Source organism: Balaenoptera physalus, assembly GCF_965194825.1.
Source record: "Balaenoptera physalus genome assembly, chromosome: 1".
Lineage (NCBI taxonomy): Eukaryota > Metazoa > Chordata > Mammalia > Artiodactyla > Balaenopteridae > Balaenoptera > Balaenoptera physalus.
In genome coordinates, this window is record NC_138882.1 from 16,062,707 (window position 1) to 16,080,472 (window position 17,766).

General features: G+C 34.4%; 1 protein-coding gene across 2 annotated transcripts in view; it reads right to left on the reverse strand.

The window, feature by feature from the left end:
- The window catches only part of USH2A (usherin), a 794,931-nt gene that overhangs the window by 676,805 nt on the left and 100,360 nt on the right, over positions 1 to 17,766 (reverse strand). For both annotated transcript variants that reach the window (XM_082428283.1, XM_082428282.1), the window contains exons 4-8: positions 13,397 to 13,460; positions 9,842 to 10,136; positions 8,690 to 8,874; positions 7,999 to 8,220; positions 6,782 to 6,875 (exon numbers count right to left, since the gene is read on the reverse strand). In XM_082428283.1, coding sequence (XP_082284409.1) covers positions 6,782 to 6,875; positions 7,999 to 8,220; positions 8,690 to 8,874; positions 9,842 to 10,136; positions 13,397 to 13,460 — 860 coding nt within the window. The remainder of the gene's footprint in view (positions 1 to 6,781; positions 6,876 to 7,998; positions 8,221 to 8,689; positions 8,875 to 9,841; positions 10,137 to 13,396; positions 13,461 to 17,766) is intronic.

Consider the following 17,766-nt stretch of genomic DNA (forward strand, 5'->3'; position numbering starts at 1 on the left):
ATCATTCTTGGCCCAGAGCCCTTGAAAGGTGCATGCAGCTATTAAACTGAAAAATTCTAAGGATGCAAGTTTCAACGGATAACACTTTTCTTAAAGCTAGATTCTAACAATACTTGAACTCTTAGAACGGGTAAAGAAAGTACCAGACAGGAGGAGAAAAGAAGTAAGACCTATATTGTAGCTATACCACCATGTTAGTTGACATAGACTAGTTAGTTCCATACACAAGCTTCCAATTTCTAGGTTGTATTCTGCCCCTATGATCTTAACACATATTTTTTGATAGTTATAATGGACTTCCTGAGCAGGTGAACCAGAGGTACTGTATTACAATAAAGCTAATAATACGACTAGTTAGGAAATGATCCATAAAGTACAAAGGACTTGTGGGGATGGGATGTAGAAGCTGTCAACGACAAATTGGCACATGCCGTGGGCACTGGCCATCTACCTTCACATGGATTAAATTACGTGCTGCTGCAGCTGCTGACTTTCAACACCCCCTGAAAGGAGTTCAGGTGGAGAGCAGCAGTGAGGCCCTCTGTGCTCTGGGAAAAACGGGTAGAACAGGTCTTCAGATAGATATTTTCAGGAGCCAATTTTATGAGCCCAATTCTTGTATCTCCTCATATCTAGAAAAGCACTAAAATCCTTCACGGTGATGTCTGCTCCTCGTGACTAGCAGAGACCTTCTGTAAAAAAATATGTGCTTGACTGCATGTATTCTCACTTTAGCAAAATTGCATATATACTGACCTTCTCCCCTACCTCTTCGGAGCAGTTTCTCAGAGCTACCTGAAATGCTATCTCCGGGCTGCAGTCCTCATTTTGCCCCAAATAAAACTTAACTCACAACTCTCATGTTGTGCATTTTTTAAGTCGACAAAGTCTATGTACCAAAATAACACATATTGAATAACTCCATGATATGAAATTTTAGAACAGGCAAAATTAATCTCCAGTGACATTGAACAGATTGGTGGTTTCCTGGGATTGAGGTTTGGGAGGAGACATTGACTACGAAGGAGCACAAAAGAGTGGGGAGAGGAAAATATTCTGTATCTTGATCATGGTGGTTATTGCACGAGGGGACACATTTGCCAAAACTCATCAAACTATACATTTTAAAATGTGTATATTCTATTGTACGCAAATTATACTTCAAGAAAGTTGATTTAAAAAGAAAAAACAGTAGTTCTGCAAGATGTTCCCATGAGTCATATTTGGTAAAGCGGACAAGAAATCTCTTTGTATTATTTCTTACACTAGTATATGAATTTACAATTATCTCAAAAAATTATTTAAGCTAAAAATACATATAAGTGAAAATAATTGTCCAAATAAAATAAAATTACTCATTTTAAAACAGTATCAACAATCATATGATCCATGCAAGTTCAATGCCATGTAATCCTGAAACCTACTTTAAAACATTCAACTCTGCTCAAAAGTTTTTGAATAGTATCCAGTCTGTTGGGATTTGTTTTTCCATAGATTAATCCTAAAATGGACAGGTAAATTAATTACTCACTGCTTCAGTCATTTGGAGGGAAGAAATGTGACAGTATGCAAAAATTATTCTCTATTAATGAAATATGCCATTCTTATTTATTGCATACATAATACATTAAAGTCAAAGCCTTAAGATTGCCAATACCATACCAAAATATGTCAGAGTTCCCAGTCCAACAGCACTGAGGAGAGTCAGTGAGCCTCCCAAAGATAAATGCTTTAGGTTTCACAAAACGTTTAAGAAAAAGTAAGTGTGGCTTTAAGTTCATCTTAGAATCAGTGGTGTTTTTGGTAATAGATTTTCTTGAGTTGTTTTTGGTTATTTGTTAGTTTTATAATTTTATGAATGGACAAAATAAATAGGAGCTATGAAATAGATTGCCAATCCAGCTATACCCAAAATAATTAATCATGTATTCTGGCTACTCGTGGAAGTCTCAATATTAGTGAGTTTTTGTTTTTTAGGGTTCAGAAGCATAAAAGTGTCTGAAGACAGGTAGTTAACATGAATGAGGTCACCTAGATATAAAGCTAAGGACAGTAGTAAATTTAGCAGCAACTGAAGAATGATAATGCTCTGAAGATGGTAATTGCTACCCTGAATTAGCCAACTGTTGCCATGGGGAACATGGGCATAGTATTGGACTACTTTCTAATTAACAGAACTCAGAGATGTAACCAAAAAAAAAAGAAAGAAAGAAAAGTGAAAACTTTTGTTGGAAATTAAAAAAGAAAACTATTTAAACACTGTTCCCACCTGAGGACCACCAGTTCCTAACATCAACTTTATAAACAACTAAAGAATGTTTCATACAGAAAATTCTCTAGAATGGCTACATATATGAACTTGCTTCTGAATTCACCATTCCATTCCTTTCCCCCGACTTCATTCATTTTCACTTCCACTAAAAACACTTTCTCATAGGACTGACAATTGCCCAGAACTGGCATATTCTCAAGTCTTACGTTTTCATCTGTTTACCAAATGGCTGTAATATAATTCACAAAAGCCCTGTTTATTGAGTAATATTATTAATGGCTAGCATAATACTGTGAAATTGAAGACATTCTTTTTGGATTATGTCCAGATCTTTAAAAAGAACATTGGTTCCAATAGGATATGAATGGCTTATACCAAAACTTATTATTTTAAAAAGTGGAACAACGTGAAAAGCATTTGAATAAATATATTTTCAAATTATTTTAAGACAACTTTTTCAGATACCTAAGTCCCACATGTATTAAAATATCTAGAATGATAACAAAAGAGAAGCTCATGCTATGAATGCTTTATAAAATCATTTTTTATTTTCAACACACCGTTGAAAATATCATAAGACTGAGAAATCATTCAACTTAACAGTCTATTTATTTTTTCCCTTCAGCTGCATTTGCCAAACTTTGGTAAGTGAATGATACTTGTTGCTTTTTTATTTACGGCTACATTCATGAATTATCAAAATATGACAGGAGGAAAATAACAGAAAAGTCAACTTTGAAACTTTTGTTTCCAAAAAGCACTTAGTGTCGAAACAAGAAGCATTAAAACATATTCTCAACCTAAATTATAGTTAATTATTTCACTAGTTCATAATCCAACAGTCACCACCTGAGACCAAGTCTGAAAATCCCAACTTGACTTCTGAAACCAATCATAAGCCGTGATTCATTTAATGGCTCTATTTTTAAGGGGAAGCATGAAATCACGCAAGAATCATAAAATATCAATCACTTAACTGTGAGCAGTTAAAGAGAGAGAAAAGGGAAAAAATGGGATGAGGCATGAAGAGGAAGAGAGATGGGGGTGAGGGCGGAGGAGAGGAACTAACTAGTCAAAATAAAGCAAGAGAAGCTCAGAAAACAACATATCAAAAATGAATGTATTAGCCAGTCCTCAGTTTGCATTTACTAGACAGATTCACATCAAAGTGCCCTATTCAATTCATCCCAGAGCATTTTTTAATTAGGTAATTCGTAGGTTTGGAGAGGAAGGGTGAGGTTAATGAAAGAAATCACTGACTGCCAGGAAAGAAGTGTCTATCTTAAAGGATTAAAAGGAGAATACACTAAGAAAAACCGAATAAATGTCACTTTAAAATCAAGAACAAATCAAAATCCCCAAAATTTAAACACACAATTATGGCTGAATAAAGAGTGAATCAATCAAGTTAATCCAATTAATTTCCTTTCTGCGACAATATGATAAGCCATACAATGAAACATTAAAATCAATGCTTTTTCAAAAGATTTGTTTTCATGATATACTAATCAAATCAAACTCAAAGCCTCCAGTGTTAGATATCCAAAAAATGTAGAAGATTCCTTCTTTCAGAGGGATTATCAACTAATGGGGAAGACTAAATGCATAAATAAAAAGATCAGCAGTATAAAGCAATGATGTGGAGAAAAAGTTCAAAGGGGCCTCTGAATTAGAACATGAAAGTTTTGGTTTGAGCACATAGAAAGAAAGGTGGCTGTAACCAAATCAAAGACCATGAGTTGAAACTGAAGATCAACACTACATCCTAAATGTGCCAGAGGAAGCCTGCATTTTAGATAATATTCTTGCCATTGATCTATATGCACTAATGTTGTAGTCAAAAACAAATTAGATTAGGTTAAGAATCTCAGAAGACAGAAATGGAGTTTGCCAAATTCTTTACAGATGGTTTTTAAAGAACAAGATATTCCATGAAATTCTAAAACAAACTACACAGAGAAGTGAAGTGACTAACTAAACACAAGTTAGGGAAAGATCTAGAAGGCAGGGAAGCTCACAAGTCATACAGGAGTCAAGAGACAGTGCTATTATTTTAAAAGCTAAAATACACTAACATATAATCCCATATTTATGTAACAAAAGATACAGATACAACCATTCCATACTCTTGTCAATGCAGAATTACTTTTTAGAATGACAACTACATAATGTAACTCATTGTATTTACAACTTTAATTTAATATACATATGGCCAAATTATCCTCCAAAATTTTTGTACCAATTGGTAGTTCCGTCAATGATATATAAAAAGTTCACATTCTCACAAATCTAAATGTTACCAGTTTTGAAACTTTTTGCTAATTTGATAGGTTAAAAACAATATTTTATTATAATTTGCAGTTTTCTAATTAAAACTGAGGTTGGGTAACCTTTCATGTGTTTGTTGAAAATTGTCAGTTCTTCTTTGTAAACTACTTGTTAACATATTTGCTCCTTATTATTATTATTTATTATTTTTCTAATTATTCTTAAAGTGTTCTTTGTGTATTAGGGTTTGTGACATAATAAAATATATTATATTTTTGGGCTCTGGAACACAGCTCCTAAAACTCTTATAATTTCCTAACTGATAAGAATGATAAGGACATATTTTGTTATATTTGGTTTCTGTCCCCAGTTCCTAAAATAGCTCCAGAACAAAAAGGTAAAAGAGCATCTTTTTTTATTCGTAACAAGTCCCTTTCAACCCCACCTGAGTTTATTTTAATGAGGTGATTCTTGGAAACACCCTAAGGACAGGGGCTGGTTGCCAGGGTTAGAGGGTTGGAACTTTCAGCCCCATCTCTGGATCTCCAGGGAGGGAGAGGGGCTAGAGGTCAAGTTCAATCACCAATGGCCAATGATTTCATCAATCATGCATAATGAAGCTTCCATAAGAACTCTGGCTGAAGAGGTTCAGAGAGCCCACAGATTGATAAACACATTGAGGTACTGGGAGGGCGGCATGGTCAGAGAGGACAGGGAAGCTCTGTGCCCCTTCCTCCTTATCTTCCCTATGCATCCCTTCCATCTGGGCTGTTCTTGAGTTGCATCCTTTTATAAAAAATGGTCATCTAATAAGTAAAGTATTTACTTGAGTTTTGTGGGCCATTCTAGTAAATTATCAAACCAAAAAGGGGGTTGGGGAACTCCCAATTTGCAGCTAAGTCAGACCGAAGTCGTAGTTAACCCGGGGACCCACAACTTGCAGCTGACATCTAAAGTGAGAGCTCTCTTGTGGGACTGACCTCTAAACCCACGGGGTCTGTGATAATTCCAGTTAGTGTCAGAATTGAATTAAATTGCAGGACACCCAGTTGGCGTCCACAGAGAAGTGAATTGCTTTGTGCAGAAAAACCCCGTGCATCTGGTGTCAGAAGTGTAAGCAGTAGTTGTAGAAGAACAGTGTGTTTTGCCTTTTTAGAGGGCTCTCAAATCTTTATCTGTTAATATGATGTAAATATTTTCTATCAGCCCCATCACTTATCATTGCACTATAGTTATTTTAGTCCTTACACTATCAAGAATTTTAAATATTTATATGACAAACTATGTCAATATTTTTTCATGACTCCTGATATGCTTCTTTGTTTTTTGTGTATTTTATATGCTACACTTATCTAGACCCCCCACCTGAGATTTAGAAATACTGTTCTAATCATTATTTTAATAAATTTACAGTTATTTTTACACTTAATTCTTTAAGCGCCTAGATTTTTGTACATGCCATGAGGTAGGCCTCGAACTTTATTTTCTTACAAATTGGCAGCCAATTGCTTCAAACACCATTTACTGAAGACTCCATACTCTTAACTTTTATTTTTGGTATGATTGTTACTGCTGCTGTAACCCTCTTTCATATGAGCTATTACTGATGTTTATGCTGAATATTTCTAACAAATCTCTCTCAAATTTTTTTCATTTACCTCTTATTCCTAAAGATGTAGCTAAATTTCCACTTCAACTATGAAACTTACCCTGCTGATCATAGACAAGCTAAAATAATGTAATTTCTAAGTAATTTTACTGTAGATTTTCAAATTAACTACTTAAAATTCCTGATATCAGTAATGAATTAAACTTGATTGATGCAAGTACATAAAGATCTCTCTATATACCTTTGCACAAATTTACCCTTTAGGTGTTGTAATGTGACCCTTTTTTTTTTAGTGCCATCTATTCAGATACCTTAAAAATTGTTTCATAAAATATGATAAACATGATAATGCTGATGAAACAAAGATGAAAAAAAAAAGGAAAAAGAAAGTCTCTGGGTTTAGTATTGGTTGTTATTTCTCCCTTAGAGTATTTTTAAATGAAATTTTCAAATTTATTGATGGCTTTAATTTTTCTCTATGAAAAAGTTTTCTGAAATAATTAACATTTTAAGTTCATATCAATTTACTTTTATTCATACCCAGAAATTAGACCAAATCAAGTTTAAGAAATTTATATTCAACATCCCACCCCCTCTTTTTTGAGATTTCCATGCATAAACAGAGAACTCACATGAAGTCCTTCAGTGAAACTTTCCCGAGAGCAGAGGCATCTATAGGGCTGGCTTCTCGTGTCACAGTTATCAGCATGACCACAGCACTGACACCTGTGAACATGAGCGTCAGACAACTCCTTAGAAACACCAGTTCAATCATGAATATATTTAAAGACCTACATATATATATATATCCACTATGTGAATTCAACAAGGGAGACAAATGTGTTAACACAAAAATTAGTTTCTCTTTAATCATGTGTATATTCATAACAGTTTTAAATTAACTTAAGTACGGGAAGGATTGTCATTAATATCCAAACCACATTGACTGTGAAGGTAATTTTCAAGCCCATCTTGGGTTGTTTACACCTATATTAACCATGTGACAAACCTGCCAAGAAAAGGCATTTACTGAAACTATTGAAAACACAGTTAAGACTAGACAGTTCAGAATAAACTGGAAAATAAAGTTAACAAATTTCAATTTTTTCCCCAAAATTAGATGGTGAAAATTTAATAGTATTATTTTTTCATTGTGCTATGACTTAACAAATAACACTTACATGTTGATATTCTGATCTGTTTTGAAAGATGTTCTTTATTCACAAGATATATCATTCTTCTAGCACAAACCAATTTTAAATATTGTCTATATATGCACAATTTCCATACTAGGGAGTATGCTGCCTCCTAGTTCTCCAGCTATTCGTTTGTTTAAATTTGTTCTCAATTAGATCAGATATCTATAAATTACTTAGAGTATATGAGATTTTTCCTTTAAAGGAAAACAGATATTCCTCATAAAACTGTGAATTGTGGACTCAGGGAGACCAACCCCAGCACTTATAAACTAGCTGGTACTATAGTTGTAACTCTAAATCTAGCTCCTGCTCTTTGATTTCAAGAATACTTGAAAATTATATTCCAGAACAAACCAAGCAAAATATTTGGTAAATATTTTCTAAGTTGGATTCATAGTATCATAACGTCTAAACCAAACAGCTTTTGAAAATTGATTTTATAACAATGTGATATTATGTACAGCAAAGACTCGCATACAAATCTCCCCACAAAATCTTAAGAGTAGGAAACCAATTCAATACATGAAGATTAGAATCTGGCTTGCTCTAAAATGTTAGTTAATGTATTTTAAAATAAGTATGACAAAAGTCTAATTAGAAACAATATTCATAATGAAAAGCACACTCGAAACCTTGGTCATGAACACTACCTTCCAGTGATGGTGATTTCATTGACCCCGTAGTATCTGTGTCTGGGGCTGACAGAAGTCTCAGTGGTATGATACTGTCCATGGAAATGAAGTCGTACTTGTGTGGCCTTTACAAACTCTTGAAGAGATGGGGTATTATAGAAATTATTGTATCCAGGACGATGATTTGGTCCAGGTGTTAGGATGCTAAAGGTGACATTACCACGGGAATATGGAGTAAAACTGTTGATGAAATTTGAAATCATAAGATATTCATATTTTTGACAAAACAAAAATCACAACACAATATTAATAATAGCTTAAATTCTTCATGCTGGGAGAACAAACATATTCCATATATTTCATATACAAACAATATAAGAGCATTACAGAAAAATATAGTAAAACATTTCCTTGAGGACATAATAAAAATCCTATTAATATAGATAACTTGGTAGACAATCTGAAAATCAATTTTAAAGCACAAGTGAGACTGTAAGCAAGAGATACTCAAAAGTTTTACAAGAATTTTAAACATTGTTTAAAACTCAATTTAGGGAGGAGTCCTAGAAAAATCTGCCCTAAGAAAGTTGGTGGTAGAAGGAAGTCTCTACCAACCTGGTTAGCTTACATGTAGGTTACTACTGCTCATTAGTCTCTTAAAATTAACTCCTAAATACATTCAAAGACAATCATTTAAAAATATTCATACTTGGGAAGCTGAAGACAGTTGACAGAATCAGAATTTTCCAATTCTCCATTGTTTTTCATTCCGAAAGTGCTGCAATTTCTAGCAAAATACTGCCAATCCTCCCAGTCTAGGCTGTCATCCTTCTTCCTTTGAATCCTTATTGCTGTTGGTTGTGGACTAGAGAACTGAATGATGATGTAAAACACCTGAAAATGGATGTTAATTATTGTCACTGAAGTTTTAAGTTTGACCCATCAGTATAAACCATGGAATTGTTAGATTCAAATATAATAGCTTACTTCCTTATAATGATAATTACCAAATATTTATTAGATATCCAGAAATTTCATAGCCATATAGTAAAGGCCATACATTCTATAATTACATATATGTCCCTCTTCTCAAGAATTTTATAAATTAAGGTGGAAATTAATATTAAGTTTGTTATAAAGATGAAAAAAGAACATTACTTATATGAAATAATTGTTATATATTTCTTCTTAAGTAGTAATTTAAAATAAGGACTCAGTTTTTATTAATTTGTGCTACTTAATATTGAAAAGATGTTTCAATATTTCATATAATTTTGACACAAATCTCTAAGTTTTCTCTAAAAAATTAGGTCCTACATACCTTCTTTGAAATATTTTTATTTCATACATTATAATACACTACTTTAGTAAGGTAATGGTCAATTGCCTAATTCAGTTTTCACTTTATAGTTGAATTGTGTCCCCAAATAGATGTGTTCAAGTACTAACTCTTGGTACTTGTGAATGTAACCTTATTTGAAAATAGGGTCTTTGCAGATGTAACTAAGTTAAGGGTCTCAAGGGGAGATAATACTGGATGTAGGATGGTCCTCATGAGAGATGAAAGAGAAAGAACTGACATACACCCAGAAACAAGGAAGAAGGCCATGAAAAAAGAAAGTAGAGATTGGAGTTACACTGCCATGAACCAAGTAATGCCAGGAGCCACCAGAACCTGGAAAAGGCAAAGAAGGATTCTCCCCAGGGTCTTTAGAGGGAGCATGGCCCTGTCAACACCTTGATTTCATACTACTGATATTCAGAACTATAAGAAATTTCTGTTGTGTAAAGCCATTCACTCTATGGTCATTTGTTGAAGCCACCGCAGGAAACTAACACACATCCCACTGTTTCAAATTACCTGATACTGTCCATTTTCCAAATCTATTGAAATAGTCACTCCTTGATTAAGCTGGGTCATGTTTGTAAACACATGGGAAAGCCACGAAGTACCAATATTGTTATCATTGACAAAAGAAAGAGGATGGGCTTCAGGATTCAGCCGTAACACCCTATTATTGCTTGTGTCTTCTGCATCATTAGGAACACAGTACCGCTGTTCCAAACGAGGAACCCGAGGGTGGCTGCCAGGGCAACGGCAATGTGACTGGGTATGCAATCTGGGCAGATCTCCAGAGAAAACTTCCTGAATCTCTCTGTGGGAGTCAAGAAGCAGACAGTAAGGACCAATAGCTCAACAGTGATAGATCTTCTAAGAGGTGTTACCAATGACTATCACTATTTTGTTCTGACTTGCAGCCATTTAGTTTTAATAATTTTCTAAACAGAACATAAAATCAAAGTCATTCCTGGCCAAAAAAACATACTCATTCTCAGAAAATGGATGTCAAAAACATCAGTACATTTTTTAAAATGAAGTATAGGTGATTTACAATGTTGTGTTAATTTCTGCTGTACAGCAAAGTGATTCAGTTATACAGACATTCTTTTTTATATTCTTTTCCATTATGGTTTATCACAGAATATTGAATATAGTTCCCTGTGCTATACAGTAGGACCTTGTTGTTTATACATTCTAAATATACTAGTTTGCATCTGCTAATCCAAAACTCCCACTCCACCCCTCCCCCACCCCGCTTGGCAACCACAAGTCTATTCTTTGTGTAAAAACAGTACTTTCTTAAGTGTTAACTTTGTACATCAAGAAGCATGAACAAGTTCTTGACTGATTATCAAGATATTTATTAAGATATAGTATTTTACTGGGCCTATTTGTAATAAAAAGAAAGGCAACATTAACTTAGGTTGTTAAGCTGACTTACCACTGAGAGTGAACAATAATGTATTGAAAATAATGAGAGTTATAGATAGGGTGTCTCACTTATCCATGGGAAAGAAGTAAGAAAATAAGTATCATTTTATCTGCTGCTGTTTTAGGCAAAGGGACTGAGGCCAAGACCATTTGTCAATGGTTTCCTGTGACTCATCAGTACAGATTCTGGCACCCTAAGATGCTTCAATGGCTTCAGATCATATGGCCGCTGCCAACAGTCAAAGAAGAACGCCAGTTTCAGGCAGATATATTTAATTTTTCCATTAAGGGCAATATACTGATCTAGAGCAGAATCAGTCATTCTATTTATAGGCATTCTTCCACATAGTACCTTTCCAGACATTTCAGATAGGCCAACACCAGTAACCCAGGTCTAAGTAGAGAGACTAGACTTCTCTCCAACCCCACTGAAGGCAATGGAGGAGGTAGGAAGCTTTTTCATTCACTAAATCACATAAAGGCACACCTTCTTCTTTAAATCTCATTCATAGTTTTCAATTGATATCACATGTTGCATGGGGCCAAAAGTGACCATCCAGTGAGACCTTTATCTCAGGGAAATCTTTATTTGCAATGCTGCTCATCAGAATTTTAGACAAAGGTGATTTAAAACATGGTGAGGCTAGTGGCAGTAAATCTCCCCAAGACTGTGTTTCAGTGGTACAGCATCCTATATTTAGGCATCTCTGGATTATATAGACTAATAAAAAAATGTGTATATTGCTAATGGACATACCACTGACCACTGCAGCACCACAAGAGCAATGCTTTTCAACTTTACAAGAGCTAGTCCTGTCATTTGGAAATTCACCATACTAATCTACATTTCCCTTAAAGAAATAGGAATAAACATTCTTCTTTTTGAATTGAATAAGAGCAACTCATCCATACAACAATTTGCTATTATATCATCAAATCATAACTTGGGAAACAAACTTCAGAGGATGTCTCAGGCAGAATTTCACTTGAACTTTCTGAACAGAATGGATGCCTACATGTCTTGAAAAATGCCTAAGAAAGATTTCCCACCTATTCTCAAGATGAGGAAATACTTCATTAAATATAGTCCAAGTCTACATAATTATTTGTTCACTGGAAATAGAAATATATAATAATACTGTAAATTACTCACTCTTCTTGTCTCCAAGTCTAATAGCCCAGTCTCTTGAGATTTTTCCATATATCAAAATAATTAATCATTTCCATTGTGCTACATTCTCTAGCACTAACAAATTCAGCAAAGCAATTTTAAAAGGCAGATACAGAAGTTTCTTCTTTTAATTTGAATTTTATTTTATTTATTTATTTATTTTTATACAGCAGGTTCTTATTAGTTATCTATTTTATACATATTAGTGTATATATGTCAATCTCAATATCCCAGTTCATCCCACCACCACCACCCTTCCACCCTGCTTTCCCCCCCTTGGTGTCCATATGTTTGTTCTCTACATCTGTGTCTCTATTTCTGCCTTGCAAACCGGTTCATCTGTACCATTTTTCTAGATTCCACATATATGCGTTAATATATGATATTTGTTTTTCTCTTTCTGACATACTTCACTCTGTATGAAACTTAAAAGCTTTTGCACAGCAAAGGAAACTATAAACAAGATGAAAAGACAACCTGCAGAATGGAAGAAAATATTGGCAAACGAATCAATGGACAAAGGATTAATCTCCAAAATATATAAACAGCCCATGCAGCTCAATATTAAAAGAAACAAACAACCCAATCAAAAAATGGGCAGAAGACTTAAATAGACATTTCTCCAAAGAAGACATACAGATGGCCAAGAGGCACATGAAAAGCTGCTCAACATCACTAATTATTAGAGAAATGCAAATCAAAACTACAATGAGGTATCACCTCACACTGGTTAGATTGGGCATCATCAGAAAATCTACAAACAACAAATGCTGGAGAGGGTGTGGAGAAAAGGGAACCCTCTTGCACTGCTGGTGGGAATGTAAATTGATACAGCCACTATGTAGAACAGTATGGAGGTTCCTTAAAAAACCAAAAATAGAATTACCATATGACCCAGCCATCCCACTACTGGGCATATACCCAGAGAAAACCATAATTCAAAAAGACACATGCACCCCAATGTTCACTGCAGCACTATTTACAATAGCCAGGTCATGGAAGCAACCTAAATGCCCATCAGCAGACGAATGGATAAAGATGTGGTACATATATACAATGGAATATTACTCAGCCATAAAAAGGTCATTTGGAGAGATGTGGATGGACCTAGAGATTATCATACAGAGTGAAGTATAGCAGTTTCTTAAGTATCAGAAACAACTTCATACAGAACATTTAAACAAATGTATCCAAAATTCTATAATACAACTTGTTCAAAAGTCTAGTTTTCTTAGAAGAAATCCTTTGTACAGAATTTGATCAATTTTATATTATGAGGGGTTACCCAATAGAGTAGCACTAGTGAATAACAACCATAGACTAAGCCACAGCAAACACTGTAAACATTAATTATATGACGTTTCCCAAATACTGTAAAGATGGAAAATGCTGTAATCTTCATGATACTCTTACTTAAATGAATTCATCATTTATCCTTACACTTCAGGTATAAAGTTTTACGATCTGCTTACCTGTTTGTAAGCGCCACTTGGTATAATCGAAAATCTTGCATTCTTCCAACAAATTGCTCTAAACCTGCAAAATACATATATGTATATAATATGAGAAGTGTCAGTTTACCAAGCAATGGCTGACAAATGTTCAAGTGAAATTCTTTTAAAGCTATGAAACTTTTTTATTATATTAGTTTCAGGTGTACAGCATTATAATTCACCATCTGTATACAGTACAAAGTGGTCACAACCACAAGTCTAGTTACCATCCATCACCATATGAGTTGACACACTTCATCAGTTTCACCCACTCCTAACCACCTTCCCCTCTGGTAACCACTAAACTGTTCACTGTATTTATGGGTTTGTTTGTTTTTATTTGTGCATTTGTTTTGGTTTTTTTAGATTCCACATATGAGTGAAATTATACAGTATTTGTCTTTCTCCTTCTGACTTATTTCCCTTAGCCTAATACCTTCAAGGCTCATCCTTGTTGTCACAAGGATGGATTTTATTCTTTTTTATGGCTGAGTAGTATTCCATTATATATATATATATGTATGTGTATATATATATATATGTATATATATATATAGGCATCTCTTGAATATATAGACTAATAAAAAGAATGTCACACACACACCCCACATCTTCTTTATCCATTCATCAATTGATGGAAACAGGTACACAGGTCGTTTCCATATCTTGGTTATTGTAAATAATGTTACAGAGAACACGGGGGCACACACATCTTTTCAAATTAGTGTTTTCATTATCTTCAAATAATACTTAGAAGTGGAATAGCTGGGTCATATGGTAATTCTAGTCTTAATTTTTTGAGGAATCTCCATACTGGTTTCCATAGTGGTTGCACCAATTTATAATCTCACCAACCCAGAAAAAGGTTCCCTTTTCTCCACCTCCTCTCCACAGTTGTTATTTCCTATCCTTTTGATAATAGCTATTCTAACATGTATGAGGTGATATCTCATTACGGTTTTGCTTTGCATTGCCCTAATAATTAGTGATGTTGAACATCATTTCATGTGCCTGTTGGCCATCTGTATGTCTTTGGGAAAATGTCTATTCATATCCACTACCTACTTTTTAATTGGGTTGTTCATTCTTTTGTTGTTGTATGAGTTCTTTATATATTTTGGATATTAACCCCTTATCAGATATATCATTTGCAAATATCTCCTCCCATTCAGTAGGCTGCCTTTTCGTTTTGATGATGGTTTCCTTCACTGTGCATAAGCTTTTTAATTTGATGTAGCCCCATTTGCTTATTTTTGCTTTGTTTCCCTTGACTTTGGAGTCAGATCCACAAAAACATTGCTAAATCGGATGTCAGCGAGGTTACTGCCTATGTTTTTTCTAGGAATATTATGGTGTCTTTAATCCATTTTGAGTTAATTTTGTGTATGGCATAAGATAGTCATCTAGTTTCATCATTTTACATGTCCAATTCTCCCAACTGGAAAGAGACTATCCTTTCTCTTGTATGTTCTTTCTCCTTTGTTGGAGATTAATTGTCCACATACGTGTGGGTTTATTCTTGTGCTCTCAGTTCTCTCCCATTGATCTGTGTATTTGTTTTTGTGCCAACACCATACAGTTTTGATTAATATAGCTTTGTGGTAGAGTCTGAAATCAGGGAGAATTGTACTTCCAGCTTTGTTCTTCTTTCTCAAGATTATTTTGGCAATTCAGGATCTCTGTGGTTTCCTACAACTTTTAGAATTATTTGGCCTAGTTCTGTGAAATATGCCTTTGGAGTTTTGAAAGGCATTGCATTAAACTTATAGATTGTTTTGGATAATATGGACATTTTAAGATTATCAGTTCTTCCAATCTATGAATAAGAAATATCTTTCCATTTATTTGTGTCTTCAATTTCATTCAGCAGTGTCCTATAGTTTTCAGTGTACAGGTCTTTCACCTCCTTGGTTAAATTTATTCCTTTTGTAAAAAATTATGTATTTATTTATTTATTTATTTATGGCTTCACTGGGTCTTCATTGCTGTGCACAGGTTTTCTCTAATTCTGGTGAGCGGGGGCTACTCTTCATTGTGGTGCATAGGCTTTTCATTGCAGTGGCTTCTCTTGTTGCAGAGCACGGGCTCCAGGTGTGTGGGCTTCAGTAGTTGTGGTACACGGGCTCAGTAGTTGTGGCACACGGGCCCAGTTGCTCCGCACCATGTGGGATCTTCCTGGACCAGGGATCGAACCCATGTCCCCTGCATTGGCAGGTGGATTCTTATCCACTGCACCACCAAGGAAGTCCCTATTCTTTTTTTCAATGCAACTGTAAATGCGATTGTTTTCTTAATTTCTCTTTCTCATGGTTCATTATTTGTGCATAGAAATGCAACAGATTTTTGTATATTGATTTTATATCTTGCAACTTACCTTATTAGTTCTAACAGGTTTTGGGGGGAGTCTTTAGGATTTTCTATATCATGTCATTTTCAAATAGGAACAGTTTTCCTTCTTTCTTTCTGATTTGGATTCCTTTTGTTTCTTATTTCTTGCTAATTGCTGTGGATAGGAATTCCAATACAATGTTGAATAGAAATGGTGAGAGGGCATCCTTGTCTTATTCCTGATCTTACAGGAAAAGCCTTCATATTTTTCACCATTGTTAGCTGTGGGTTTGTCATACATGGCCTTTATTATGCTGAAATATACTCCCTGTATACCCACTTTGCTGAGAGTTTTTGTCATAAATTAATGTTGAATTTTTGTCAAATGCTTTTTCTACATCTATTGAGATGATCATATGACTTTGATCTTTCATTTTGCTGATGTGATTTATCACCTCAATTGATTTGTGGATATTGAACCATCCTTACATCCTTGGAATAAATCCCACTTGATCATGGTGTATGATCCTTTTAATGTCTTGTTGGATTCAGTTTGCTAATATATTGTTCAGGATTTTTGCCTCCATGTTCATCAAAGAAGAGTTTGAGAAGACTACGTATAAAATCTTCTTTGAATGCTTTGTAAAATTCACCAGTGAAGTCATCTGGTCCTGGGCTTGTTTGTTGACTTTTTTTTTTTTTTACTGTTTCAATCTCCTTACTAGTAATTGGTCTATAGGTTAGAAAACTTTTATGTTTATATCACAATCCTTTCAAATTCTTACAGACCAATATATATTTTGCTAATTACAAGTGAATAACAATAATAATCATAGTTATCTCTATATACATTATAGGACTTAAGTCAGAGTTAATATTTTGGCCAGCCTATTTATTGACCCAACTTATGATCTCTATCCAGAATATCTTCCCCAAATCAAATTTCTCTGTAATTTATAAACCTATAAATCTATCATCTCATCAGCCCTAAATGTGATTGTCATCTGTTTCGCATCTTGATTTTCAGAGCATTCACATTACCAAGAACAAGACTCCCCACTTTTCCATCCCACCTGTTCTATCCCCAAGCTCCAGGGCATCAGCTTGGGTCTTCTCCAAACTAAGATTAATGCCTCATCTAGAAAATCTCCAGTAAGTGAGGATAAATTGAAAACCTCCTATTCATGAGTTCTGAGTTATTCACATGTATCAGTGGCATCCTAGCTCAGTCTCAAAATTCCATCACCTCATGAGAATTTTTCTAAGACAAGTCAGGTTCAGAGCCCAATCTGCTTTGAATTAGGTGACTTTTCAAGATGTGGGTATATATCAACTTTAAACCACACATTATTTTATTAATTCACCAAATATTTATTTAGGATGTACTAACAGATAAGCCCAGGGAGAGTAGGAACAGAAAAATGTAAGAAAGCTAAGGTATATTTTGTTTTTAATAATGAGAAAAACAATGAAAATGGTAAAATTCTACCTAGAGTTTAAATCATGGGGACACAAAAATGATATGATCTAAAGTATAATGCTAGTTCAGTAACTGTGTTTTTTAAATTAAACTTGGAGCAATGGCCAATCACCAAATGACTATTTCCTTAAATGTGTTTTTTTTAACAATTCTATTTTTTAATTTTATCTTAATAATAGAGTTTTAAGGAATGTTTGATCTATCTTTGCTGCAGTTTTTTGGTGGTGCTTCGGAGGAACCTGGGGCAGAGTGAGGTTATGGCAGATGAATAAAAGACGTAGAGTAGAATTAGCACACCAAATAGTCTGAGACGCTGATCTCAGAAGCAGCAGGAGATGAATGAGCAAAGAAAGATGGGACTCAGGGGTATAAAAAGAGTAAGTGTCTATGTGTGAGTTTGTGTGAGTGTGTATTTTATCTTTCTTCTTATAATTATATTAAAGGCTGTAGTTAAGAAAATAATAATATTTCATATATGAATATTTCTTCATGAATCTAAAGATTTCCAATTGATACATTCTAAGAAAAAGTATATCTGTAG